Raw genomic sequence first — 12,633 nt, forward strand, 5'->3', positions numbered from 1 at the left:
CCAGTATTGAGATAAGCAATATGCCTTTTCTCCTTTAATCTATAATCATGATGAATTACTAATAAATTGCTCGCTCTTAAACTATTAGAGCTAAAATGAGAATTCAGAAGAGTTTTGGATATAATACCAATATACAAGAATCAATAACATTTCTTTTCACTAGGAAAAAGTAACATGAAAATATTACATCATTCACAATGGCAACAAAAACTATAAGTATCTAGGAATTAACCAAAAATACACAATGGCTTATGGAGAAAAAATTAAATTTTAATAAAAGAATTAGAAGATAATGTGAATATATGGAGAGACGTTCTTTGCTTTTGGAGGGAACAATTAATTTACTGTAATAAAAATATCAATTCTCCCTAAATTAGTCAATGTAAAGCCCATAAAATCAATGCAACCCAATCAGAATTCCACTTAACTTTTTTTTTGGAAAGTTTATAAATTTAACCTAAAATTGATGTGGAAAAATAAAGGTCTACAAATGGCTAAGGAAATTTTAAATATAAAGAGCTAAGAGCCAGAACTTGCCCTACCAGATTTCAAGATATACTAAGAAACTGTACTAATAAAAAAGGTATGGTGAGGGCATAAGAATAGATGAATGAACCAGTGGAACTGAGACTAGAGCTTGGAGAGTGTAGCAGACACTGTCAGTGCCCTGTGATATCCCTTTGTCATTCACCATTCTAGCACACTCCAAACTTACTGTTTCTAATTGCAAGCACCTGTAACTCTGCCTGTTTGGCCTGTGCTCAGGACAGACCAGAAGTGCCTGGGACCAAATGCCCCCACGACAGGAATAGCCATCAGTTGGTGACCCAAGAGAGTTGGTGGATGAATACCTTAGCTGCCTCTCCCCTCAGGTGGGATAACTCTGAGATGTATTCTGCATTGTGTCTCAGAGTACCCCAGGCAGATTGATCCCAGTTACAATGGTGGTAGCCTGCTTGATAACATACCCTTGATTGGATTCCTTCCCTTCCCTGTTTTACTTCTCCACTCTTCTACCAGTGCTTTTTGGGTTATCTTCCAAATGATCTACTCATATCCACATCCTTATCTCAAGGTCTGTTTCTGGGGGAACCCAACCTAAGACAACCTGAGACAAATGCATGTGCACATAAACTTAACTTATAATAGAAGTAACACTAAAATTCAGAGGCAAAAGGACAGATTGTTCAGCAAATGAGGGTTGAGAAACTGGCTCACTGTATGGAGAAACATAAAATTAACACCCCATACAAAGGTGGGCTCCAGGTGGATTAAAGGTCTAAACATACAGGGTAAAATTATAGAGCTAATAGGAAATATCTTTTCTATTAGAAAAACATCTTTGTGAGCTGGGAGCAGGGAAAGGCTTCTTTCCACAGATTTTAATAAGCTTTTCCATAAAAAATTTCCATAGATTTTTCCATAAAAAACTTCCACCATAAATTATAAGGCCAAAAACTTCATGACTTGAACTACATTAAAAGTTAAGATTTCTTTCAACAAAGGGCTCCATTGAAAAAATGTAAGAGCCTTTGAAAGAAGATATTGACAATGCCTAAAACTGATAAGGAATTCGTTTCTAGAATATCTAAGAAATTCTAGCTAATTGGATAAAGACAGGAGTCCAAAGTAAAAATAGTCAAAGAATAGAACAATTTACAAAGAAGAAACCTAAAGACCAACAAGCATCTAAAGAGATGCTCAAATCCATTAGTAACAATGACATGAAAATTAAGACAAAAATATTGTCACTTTCTGTTAGACTGGCAAAAAAATTGAAATCTAGAGAATGGCAAACGTTAGCAAGGATGTAGGGTGTAGGAATCCCCATGCATTGCTGATGAGAGTGTCAACTGGTGTAGCCATCCAGAAAGCCGCCTAGATATCCCCATGGTCTAGCATGCCCTCTCCTGAATATGTAGCCCAAACATATTCTCCTACAGAACCATATGTGGGGCTTCTCTGGTGGTGCAGTGGTTGAGAGTCCGCCTGCCGATGCAGGGGACAGGGGTTCGTGCCCCGGTCCGGGAAGATCCCGCATGCCGCGGTGCGGCTGGGCCCGTGAGCCATGGCCGCTGAGCCTGCGCTCTGCAACGGGAGAGGCCACAACAGTGAGTGGCCCGCCTACTGCAAAAAAAAAAAAAAAAAAGAACAAAGACTGAAAAGCTTTGCAGTTATCTCCTAATTTGATTAATTGGTGTTTTTTCTTATTCTGATGTTTTTATTCAAGCCATATTGATGCACTGATTAGTGAGCCCTGAAGTTAAAGGGTCCGCTGTCCGTGGACATGGCCACCTCATACAAATGAGCAGCCTGGGCTGGAGGTGGACAGCTTTCCCCTTGAGCATATAAAGTCTTCAGATACCTAAACATCACAACAATTTCGAGAGGAACCACTTCCTCCTACCCTACTAGAGCAAATTAAATCGCATTTGGGAGTGATACATAAAGCATTAGTCACAATTTGAAGCTTAAAAGGGTATTTTTTTCGCTTTCCCTTCTCAATTGACTTCTCTTTATTTTTTCCCCCACAAACTCAATGCAATTTAATTAAAGAATATTTATTGAACACTTATTTGGGCACGTTAGGTAGCCCCTGCCCTCAAGAAGTTTACCACTGTCTGTGTGTGTTTGTATCCATGATTCTGGGTTTATATGGCATGGAAGAGGGAGCAGGTGGATGGACACAAGGGACAAATAGAATAAAACAATTCTCCTAGTATTTGTGATATATAGAGAGGATAAGTTCTGTGAACATAAAAAGGAGACATAAACATATGCTTTTCTATCATACCGTATACCTTTGTTATTCTCTAAATTACAGAATTATATATGTTAGTTCATGTTCAACTTGGAAACCAGAGGAGCTTGAGAAATTATGACTAAATGGTATGATTATCCCCCTTCAGTTTAGTGTGAGAATGGCAATTAAATTAAATTCAACAAACAATTCTGAAACTAGAAGGGGGTCCCTGAGATGTTATGTCATAAATAGGACTCAACCTAAGTTATCCCAGACAGACAAGAATCAGTACCATTTTTTCTAGTCCCATTTTAAAAGGCCACCAAAGAAATAAATGCCATAGATAACTCTAGACACCTAGCTTAGTGCTTAAGTTCTCAGCACAGTTTTTTAATGATTAGTATAAATCTCATACTACAGTTTAAGATCTTTCAAGGTTTCTTTTAAGGATAAAAGCTGAGGACAGAGCATGGGAGCCTACCTGGCTCTTTGGTGGGGCTAACTGTGGACTCTGGGAGGGCTCACACCAAGGAGTACTTCCCAGAACTTCTGCTGCCAGTGTCCTTGTCCCAACGGTGAGCCACAAGCGCCCCCCGCCTCTGCAGGAGACCCTCCAACACTAGCAGATGGAAGCTTTAGACAAAACTGATCAAACCTCACCTCTCTACTAGTGCACCCCATCTCAGCGTATCTTGTTGCAAAACTCATCTCTTCGCTGAAAGATAGAATCACACACAGTGCCTGTAGCCCTCTAGAACTTCCAAATGAGGAAAGAATTGTCAGCATGCAAATTCAGACAGTCACAAAATTTGAAACAGACTAATGTTGTTGGATATTTAAAAGGCTCGACATCTCCAGACCGTTATATCATAGTTGGCAGCCACCATCATACCGCATACAATTATAATGGACAAGAATGGGCCAGCAGCACTGCCATCATCACAGCTTTAATCCGGGCCTTGATGTTAAGAGTCAAGAGAGGGTGGAGACCAGACCGCACTATTGTTTTCTGTTCATGGGGTGGAACAGCTTTTGGAAATATTGGCTCATATGAATGGGGAGAGGATTTCAAGAAGGTTCTGCAGAAAAATGTTGTGGCTTATGTTAGTCTCCACAGTCCTGTAAGCGGTAACTCAAGTCTCTACCCTGTAGCTTCACCATCTCTTCAGCATCTGGTAGCTGAGAAAAATAATTTCAACTGTTCCAGAAGAGATCAGTACCCAGAAACAAATATCAGTTCTGTACAGATGCAAGATGATGCTGATTACGTCATCAACCATCTTGGAGTTCCCACCGTGAGGTTTACTTATGAGGACATCAAGGCATTAGAGGGTCCAAGTTTTCTCTCTGAAGGCTTTTTCCCTAAATGTGCAATAAAAATTGAAGAAATGGATCCTTTTTTCAACCTCCACGAGACCATTACCAAGATCTGGTGTACCCCCAGCAGAGCTTTGTAATAACATTCAGCAGAAAGTGCTTCACAAATGTGTGTGCAGAACAGTGGAAACAAGGTCTTTGGCAAGGCCTCCTAAACATCTCATCAAAACTCCACAGAGGGACTTCCCTGGTGGCTCAGTGGTTAAGAATCTGCCTGCCGATGTAGGGGCCACAGGTTCAATCCCTGGTCCGGGAAGATCCCACATGCCACGGAGTGACTAAGCCCATGCGCCACAACTACGAAGCCTGCGTTCTAGAGCCCACAAGCCACAACTACTGAAACCCATACGCGTAGAGCCTGTGCTCCACAAGAGAAGCCACCGCAATGAGAAGCCCACACACCGCAAGGAAGAGTAGACCCCGCTCGCCGCAACTAGAGAAAGCCAGCACGCAGCAACAAAGACCCAACACAGTCAAAAATAAATAAAATTAATTAATTAAAAAAAAACGCCACAGAAAGGAGCCCTCAAGATAAATTGGGAGTGTGGGATTAACATATACACACTTCTATATATAAAATAATCAACAAGAACCTATTATACAGCACAGGGAACTCAGTCTTCTGTAATCACCTATATGGTAAAAGAACCTGAAAAAGAATGGATATATGTATATATATATAACTGAACCACTTTGCTGTACACCTGAAACTAACATAATGTTGTAAATCAACTATATCCCAATATAAAATAAAAATTAAATTAGTTGGCAAAAAAAAAAAAAAGCCGAGGACAGCTAGTTGGCAAGCATAGTTCAGTAAACCTTCACTGTAAAATAGAACTATTTTCTCATGCTGGCTTCTTGGTAGAGAACTGGGAGATGGCCCATGTTGTGTAAGACTTTTTACTTACACTCTTTGTCATTTAGCACACATGCTATTATCATGTTAATTTAGATGGTGTGATTAGATTTATATGTAGATATGGTTAGATTTAAAGAACCACATAGCAGGGTGCTCCTTAATTTTGAGGCCATTCTTTAGTCACTACTCACGTTTCTCAGGCTGAATAATACCAGAAGTTTTTCCCTTCAATGTTTGAAGCATCTTTATGCTCTGATGATCCCTACTGACTGTTAATGGGGATGTATATCCCTGTGCCTGGGGGTGAATCTTGGGGAAATCCCAATTCCAGGACTTCCTTGGATAGTTTAAAAGGCTCCTGCCTCCCAAATCCAGAGTCCTGAACAGTCATGGAACTTTAATTAATGTTGCATAGGTAACTTGACTTCGTAAAATCTGCTTTCCATTTTTTGCTATCTTCTCTCTGTTTCCAAGATGTAACTGGCATTTTTGTTTTCTACAGCTAGATGATGCTTGTTCGTCTTTCCTGTCCATGGATCCTCTGCCTCAGGTAATTCCAAATGGAGGTGTTTCATAGTGATGTAAGCATTTGTGTCATGCTGAAATACTCCATCTCTCCCTTTGGACCCATCATTATTTTATGGACTTACTAAAATGTCAACATATTAGAAATTATTACATCATCTGCAGGTAATAATGAGTGCTCTGAGTTTATGGTGTAAAGTGCTAGGGCTTTTATCTCTAAGAAAAATAGATTTGCAGATAATATACCCATATTTTTGAAATTGAAATGCTAATTTCAAAATCAAATTCTGTGTTAGATTAAAAATAATGAATCCATTGCTCTCTTGGGGGACTAATATCCTGGCCCTCAATAGAGTTTGCAACCCATGGAGAGATGAACTTACAGAGTCAGACTTAGGAGATCAAAATATCATTGTAACTGAAAAGTCAATTTGTGAATGTGGCCTTAGATCTGCTGCTAAGCGTGTCTGCTAAAACTACCCCCAGAATTAAACTGAGGTTAGACTGTGACTCAAGCCTCCTGCCAGAATCAGGTTTTCTGCCACGGGGCAGCAGTCAGGCAAGAACAACTGGCCAGAGAGCTGGCTCTCTAAGAGGAAAGGGCTCAACAGAGCGTGCCCAATTTCCTCCTCTCAGTCATCTGTCAGGTAACTCACTCCCGTTTCCGCAGGAAAGGGTTAAGAGGACTGGGGAGAGAGGAGTGGTGGTCTAGCTTCTGTACCTGGAAATGATACAGACCAGTGTGCTTGGCCCTCCCTAATCAATAGAAATTGACTAGAGGCCAGACAAGAAATTCAGGCAAAGCTTTACTGGGGCCCCTGCTGCAGCAGGGGGAGCTAGAACAGGTAACTGGTGCCCTTGCTCACTATCCGAGGGGGGACGAGCTAGTTCCTTATATGGGGTGAGGGTAGGGGTGTGTCCAGCGGTCAGGCTGGAGGGCTGGCTTAAGTGTTTGGGCCACTCCTCTGGTGGTGTTGAGTGCAGGGAGCATGCTCTGTACCCTGCCTTTGCTCCCCACACCCTGTTTTTGGCCCCCAGCTCTTCAGAAGTGGCAGTAAGGTTTTTTGGTCTGTTTGTATCTTTTGGTTCATAATTTGCCCCAACTGTGCATACACTCAGTTATTTTTAGTCCCACATGGTTTCTTTGTATTTTGTTGGTCAAGGAGAGGTCTGTCCAGGTGCAAGACTTGCAGCACTGCAGCAAAGGGTCCCAGGTCCCAGCAGTCTCAGAAACACGAGCCGTGGGAAATAAGTGTGTGCTTCTTACACGTCTCTACTGGACGCTGCTCCCTCTGTCTGCAGCTCTGTCTCTGAGTGCAGGTGTAGCAGAGTTAGGCTTGGTGTCTTAACTTTCTTAATCAGCATCACTAAGTCTCCTGAATAGAGGAGAGGGCTCAGCAGAGGCTCTTGGCTTCTTGACACAGTCAGCTGTGTGCCTGGGGTGAACCCCTACATGGTCTGGCCAGGGCGCGATGCCTGTCCTTCACGTAGTCCTTCCAGAATGTCATCCTGGCCGGTGTGGAGAAGCAGCCTTTCTCCTGCCTCGACCGGTTCCTCAGCCTGCAGAGGATCACTTGCAGCAAGTTAGAGGCATTAAGTGGTAAAGCAAGACCAGAATCACAATAGACAACATTTATGAATGATATTCCAAATTGCTTGAGGAGCATTGATGGATGTATAACATGTGGTGGATATTAATCAGCACACCAGCTTTTGCATTACATTGGAAATTCAGGAACACCCTCAGAATCACTTTTATGTCTTCAAAATTAAAAGGATAAATTTTAAAGCACTCATCTAAATACCATCAAGGTAAACTAAGCTTTTGTTGGATTTGGAGGCTGTACCTTTTGAGGAGAGCTTTGTAAATTTACTATGAAACGTTTTACACTAACTGATAGCATTTTTTAAAAATCGTTAATTTCCTGTTAACTATTATTATATTATGTATGTGATTATCTGAATAGTTCTTCAAAACATTGTTACCAAATAGAAAATAAAGGCTCTTTAAAAGGTCCACAAATAAAAAATAAAATATTAAAAATCTCATATGAGAAAGATCCTTAAAGAATAGTTGTAGCTCAGTGAATAATGGCTTCATGTAAAAAGTTGCTGGAGAAAATGCAATTTGTTTTGAAACTTTTTCTGTCAAACTTCAGTCTTGTTGCCAAGCCTCAACTGGCTTAGAAGCTGTTTTCTAAGGGGACACTCATATATCTAAATTTATTCTTCTTTGAGTTAAGAGACACATGGTATCACTAGATTTTTTTACAAATTATTTTGTATTTTTTCAGCATTTCTAGATGGGCCATAAGAGGAAGTTTCAGGGATTTATTTCTAGATTTTTCTGGGGTGAGCTGCATACCCAATGCTGAAGAGAAGAAGTGAGAAAAGATGTATCAGTGTTCACACTCTGCTTTCTCTCTCATCCAACTCCCAACCGTAGGCTTAACAGTCAATACCAGTGCAACACAGGGATACCTATAGATCAGACGACCTAGCCGTGTGTAGTATTGGGCAAGTGACAGTCTCTTAGAATCTCACTTGCCTTATATGTGAGAATAACAATTCCCATCCTGTATATGTCAAGCTGTGTTTTAAAGACAAAGTGTGGATTATGTATATGAAAATGTTTGATAATTTATTGAAATACTACTTAAATATGAGCCATTTAATACTATTAACAAATATCCCAACAATTTGCACTGGGCAGGCAAACAAATAGAAGAGAACAAAGCAGGCCTTTGACATGCTAGGTGGGATGCTCAGAGAAGCTGTTTCATGACTCCAACTGTATCCCTAAACTATAGCCAATCCTGTTAAACATGTGCTGTTGTTCAAAGGGTGAGGATCTTACTGGCCTTAACAATCCTTTATGACACGTCTTCTGAATTAGCAGTAACTGCAGTTGTTAAATCAAGCTTTACAGGTCACACATTTTTCAGCGCTACTATTGTTAACTAATTGCTCTGTATGTGGCACTATGCTAAGAGCTTTACCTACGTGTAATCCTTCCAAGAATTCTGCATTGATGTTGTCATCCCCGATTTATGGCTGCAGGAACTGAAGTTTAGAGAGGTTAGGTAACCCGCCCAAGGTCACACAGCTAATAAAGAAGAGAAATGGAATTTGCACTGCTCTGGAGTTGCAGGCCGCTCAACTCCACAGCCCTACCCCACTCCCACACTGTTTCAGCTCCTCATTATTTCCCATATGTATTTATTAAGTAATCAATTACTCCTGGTGCGACTATGCTGAATTCTGTGCAAGGTGGGTTTCGCTCCTGCTTGTCCAGTTGGGCTCCTCCTCACCACACCCAGCTGGCTGCAAACCACAAGAGCCCCGCCCTGCTTCTGTGCTCAGGTGCTTTGAAAAACCTGACCCTGGGGTATGCAGTCAGCAGCCTGGAAGGGTGGGAACTCATATTAGGTGCACCATACATGGCTTCTTCTCCAAACTCCCATTGTTTGCGAGCAATTGAAGGATTTTCAAATTAGCCAGTAATGAGTACTATTCAGCGAGGCTCACCACTTTGACATGTAGATTCAGACTTTGCTGCAAGGTGGGAAGAATAATCCTTCTTTTGGCACTGCCTTAGTTACTCTCAGTCACAGAATTTCATAGAATTTTAGCAAATACTGAGAATTTTGTATCTGGACCCACAGTGGAAGCCTTAATCAGTGCATATAGACAATATGTAACTTTTTTTTTTCCTCTTTGGAAGGAAGGTTTTACTTGTAGGAGCCAAGTTTTTGTCATGAGAGAAATCAAGGGATTCCAACAGTGTCAATGGGCCACAAGGATTCTATTTGGTGTAGTTGTGTTGCAGGAAGGGGGACCCCTTCCAGGGCCCGAGAGTGGTCTCTTGTCTAACACTCGTAAATGAATTGTCTGAGGAGACACATGTGCTGACAAAGCAAGAGACTTTATTGGGAAGGGGAGCCCGGGCGGAGAGCAGCAGGGTAAGGGAACCAGGAGAACTGCTCTGCCACGTGGCTCGCAGTCTCGAGTTTTCTGGTAATGGGGTTAGTTTCCGGGTTATCTCTGGCCAATCACGCCGACTCAGGGTCCTTCCGGGTGGCGCGCGCATCACTCAGCCAAGATGGGTTCCAGCGAGAAGGATACTGAGAGGTTGGTAGGGCATATGTGTAACAGGGAAGAGCCAAATCTGACTACATGTTGGATCTGTTTGTTTTACTTTAACCTTTGCTTCCCATTGCTTTTGTTCTTGTCTCTACATAATGGCCTGCCTCGGGGAACCCTGCCCCTCTGCCTGAATGTTAAACCAAAGTGCCTTTGTTCAGGGAAACATCCAGACCCTGTCCACCTGTGGATGGCTGCAAGAAAGAAGAAATTAACACATCCCCTCCCCGAGGCTGGCCATTCCAGGGGACATTGCAAAACGTATGGCCTTTTTACGTTACTTCCTAATCTCCTCCTCGTCTCTGTGCTATAAAAGAAACTGGCATCCAAACCCCGATGAGGTGGTTATTTTGAGACATTAGTCTGCCATCTTCTCGGTCTGCTGGCTTTCCGGATAAAGTCGTATTCCTTGCCTCAGCACCTCGTCTCCGATTTATTGGCCTGTTGTGCGGCAAGCAGAGCGAGCTTGGACTCAGTAACATATGGACTGGAGTCTCTTCTCTCCTTTTGACCTTTCCTGAATTCTTCCGTTTGGTACTAGCTTGTTAGTTCCGCATTCTTACCAGGACCTCCTGTTGTAAGATAACTCATGCAAATGATTACTGTGGTGCCTGGCCAGGGCGGGCAGTTTCGGTCAGTGGTTCTCCTAACGGTTGGAATGTCCTTGTGATCCTAACATTTTATGGTTATCTCTTCTATGCAAATGATGATAAAGCAGAAGCATGGCCTATATATCTTCTCATTTCCATTAGGCATCCAGTGCATTGGAGGAGCTTTGCTTCATAATTATGGGGACTCTACCAAAGCCCCAGGTAAGGTTCAAATAGTGTTTAATTTGTAGGCAAAAAAGTTGCTCGGTGGTATCTTGGAATTCCTCCTGGAAGAAAATATGCCCAATTTAGGAAGCATGCCAAGAGGAGCTAGAAGAGCATAAATTGACTTTGGATAAGAAACAAATACTTCAGTTTCTTTGACGCCTGAGAATTTAGGGTTATATTAATGGAGTTTGCAATCATCTAATTGGAAAATGGTGTGTCCCCTTCAAATATAAGATGTGTTCTAGTTCTGATGAGGGAAATTTGAGGTCATTTGGCTCTTTCTCTCTTCCTGAGTCATACTATAATTGGAGAACAGATGCATTTTTCTAAGCCCAGAGGTTAGGACAGTGTACCTTGTCAGAGAGGACATTAAGAATGCAAAAAAGCAAACTATATTGTCAATGTCGGTTTGAAAATTATATTCTTACTGTGATGTCTCAGTTTTTATTAAAATTATTATTTGATTCTTGTGTGAGAACTTTCTGTCCCAAAGTGAGGCAATGGGAACTTGAAAAGTGGCATGAGGTACCATACCTCAGTTATGTTCTGTATCTTATAGGTAAACTAATTTTAAAATTACCTTATTAAGGATAAAAGCCTTAGGTTTAGAATGTATTCTTCATTAGCAGTTTAACCTATGATCACTGGTTTGGTCTGACTTCCATGACTTTCACATATGGTAATTCAAAGAAAACTTGGTATTTTGAAAGCATAAATGTTTTCTTAAACTAAATAAGTGTTTACAACTGTATTTTTTCCCATTTATTTTAAAAGCAAATGAGAAAAAAAAAAGAACAGCAAAAAAGGAATGATATGTCTTGTTCTTAAAGACAGATTTTTGTAGGGAGAGAGGACTATAAAAAAGTTTATGGAAGAAAGCAAAAATAACTGATAATCTTGTTCTTTCATGATAACAACTACAAATATTTTGATATGATTTCTTCTAGTCTTTTTCCCTGAATTTTCTATCATGTGATCATATCAGTATTTCCTATTCCACCACTACTGAACATTTAGGATGTTTCTAGTTTTTCACTCTTATGAATAATGCTGTAATAAAGATCTTTGTTCATACTTTTATTTATAAACATACTTTTATTTATAAAGCTTTTGATTAATTGCCCATTTATTTTTAGAGTAATATATGCTTAACCAATTGCAGTCTTATGTTCTATGTATAACATATGTGTCATATATTTTAAAAATTATATAATATAATCTTATAATAAATTATAAATTTTAAACTATACATTTATATTATACATATTATGATTTTCTAATATAATGACATTTCTATATCTCTCTTTTCAACAGGAAACAGATGAAAAAGATAATACCAAAAGGGTAAGGTTATTTCCATAAATATATACATTAAAAAATAATAAAGGAAACCACTAATTATCTATAGTAAAGTTCACTATTTTTTTAACAGTTCTTATTTCATTATTCGAAGACACGAAAGTTGGGCAATTCAAATGCTGTGGTAAGTTGTAGAATTACTTCTTATTAGTAATCACTAGTATTTTATTTTAAACCTGTTTTTGCAGTTTATCTTATAGAGTAGATCAAAATTCTTGTTTTTTTTCTTTAAAAGTTTACATGTGCGTGAACAAATGGAATTCAATATTTACTATACATTTATTTTATATCTCAATAACTACAAGTACATTAAATTCATTCATTTATTCATTCAACAGTTATTTACTGGGTATCTACTATGTGCCAAGCACAATTCTAGGTACTAGAAATATAGCAGTAAATGTCATGCAACTTACATTTTAGAGGAAAGAAAAGCAAATGATTAAGTAAAACATATTGTTTTAGATGGTGATTAGTGCAAGGGAAAAACAGACTTATGCAAAGTCATTTTAAGAATTATTTTAAAAGATGATTGTCAAAAATGTATTTAAATATAACTAGAAGTACCACTTGTATTCCTAAGAGCTCCTTATTTGTAACTAGGCACTTAATCTGAGAATTTACTAAGATTAGCCAGATACCAATAACTTGAATTCATTTTACTTCTAAATTGTGTGGTTTTAGTGGTAGTTTTTCTTTTTGTATGCATGGATTTTTAAAATGCTAACCAATCTACTTTGGTGTTTCAATCTAGAATACTTAATAATTACTTGACTATAATATTCTTTCTAAGCTTGTGACTCACT

The 12,633-nt window shown here is 39.6% G+C and overlaps 1 protein-coding gene across 5 annotated transcripts in view; it reads left to right on the forward strand.

Annotated features, from left to right (window-relative positions):
* The window catches only part of NMU (neuromedin U), a 49,385-nt gene that overhangs the window by 12,640 nt on the left and 24,112 nt on the right, over positions 1–12,633 (forward strand). For all 5 annotated transcript variants that reach the window (XR_014015270.1, XR_014015271.1, XM_081227274.1 and 2 more), the window contains exons 3-6: positions 5,485–5,532; positions 10,403–10,462; positions 11,783–11,812; positions 11,901–11,951. Coding sequence is in view for 3 of the 5 variants with exons in the window: in XM_081227274.1 (XP_081083400.1) it covers positions 5,485–5,532; positions 10,403–10,462; positions 11,783–11,812; positions 11,901–11,951 (189 nt within the window). In the remaining 2 variants the exon portion in view is untranslated. The remainder of the gene's footprint in view (positions 1–5,484; positions 5,533–10,402; positions 10,463–11,782; positions 11,813–11,900; positions 11,952–12,633) is intronic.

The sequence above is a fragment of the Mesoplodon bidens genome (assembly GCF_964165515.1).
Source record: "Mesoplodon bidens genome assembly, chromosome: 1".
NCBI classification, from domain to species: Eukaryota; Metazoa; Chordata; class Mammalia; order Artiodactyla; family Ziphiidae; genus Mesoplodon; species Mesoplodon bidens.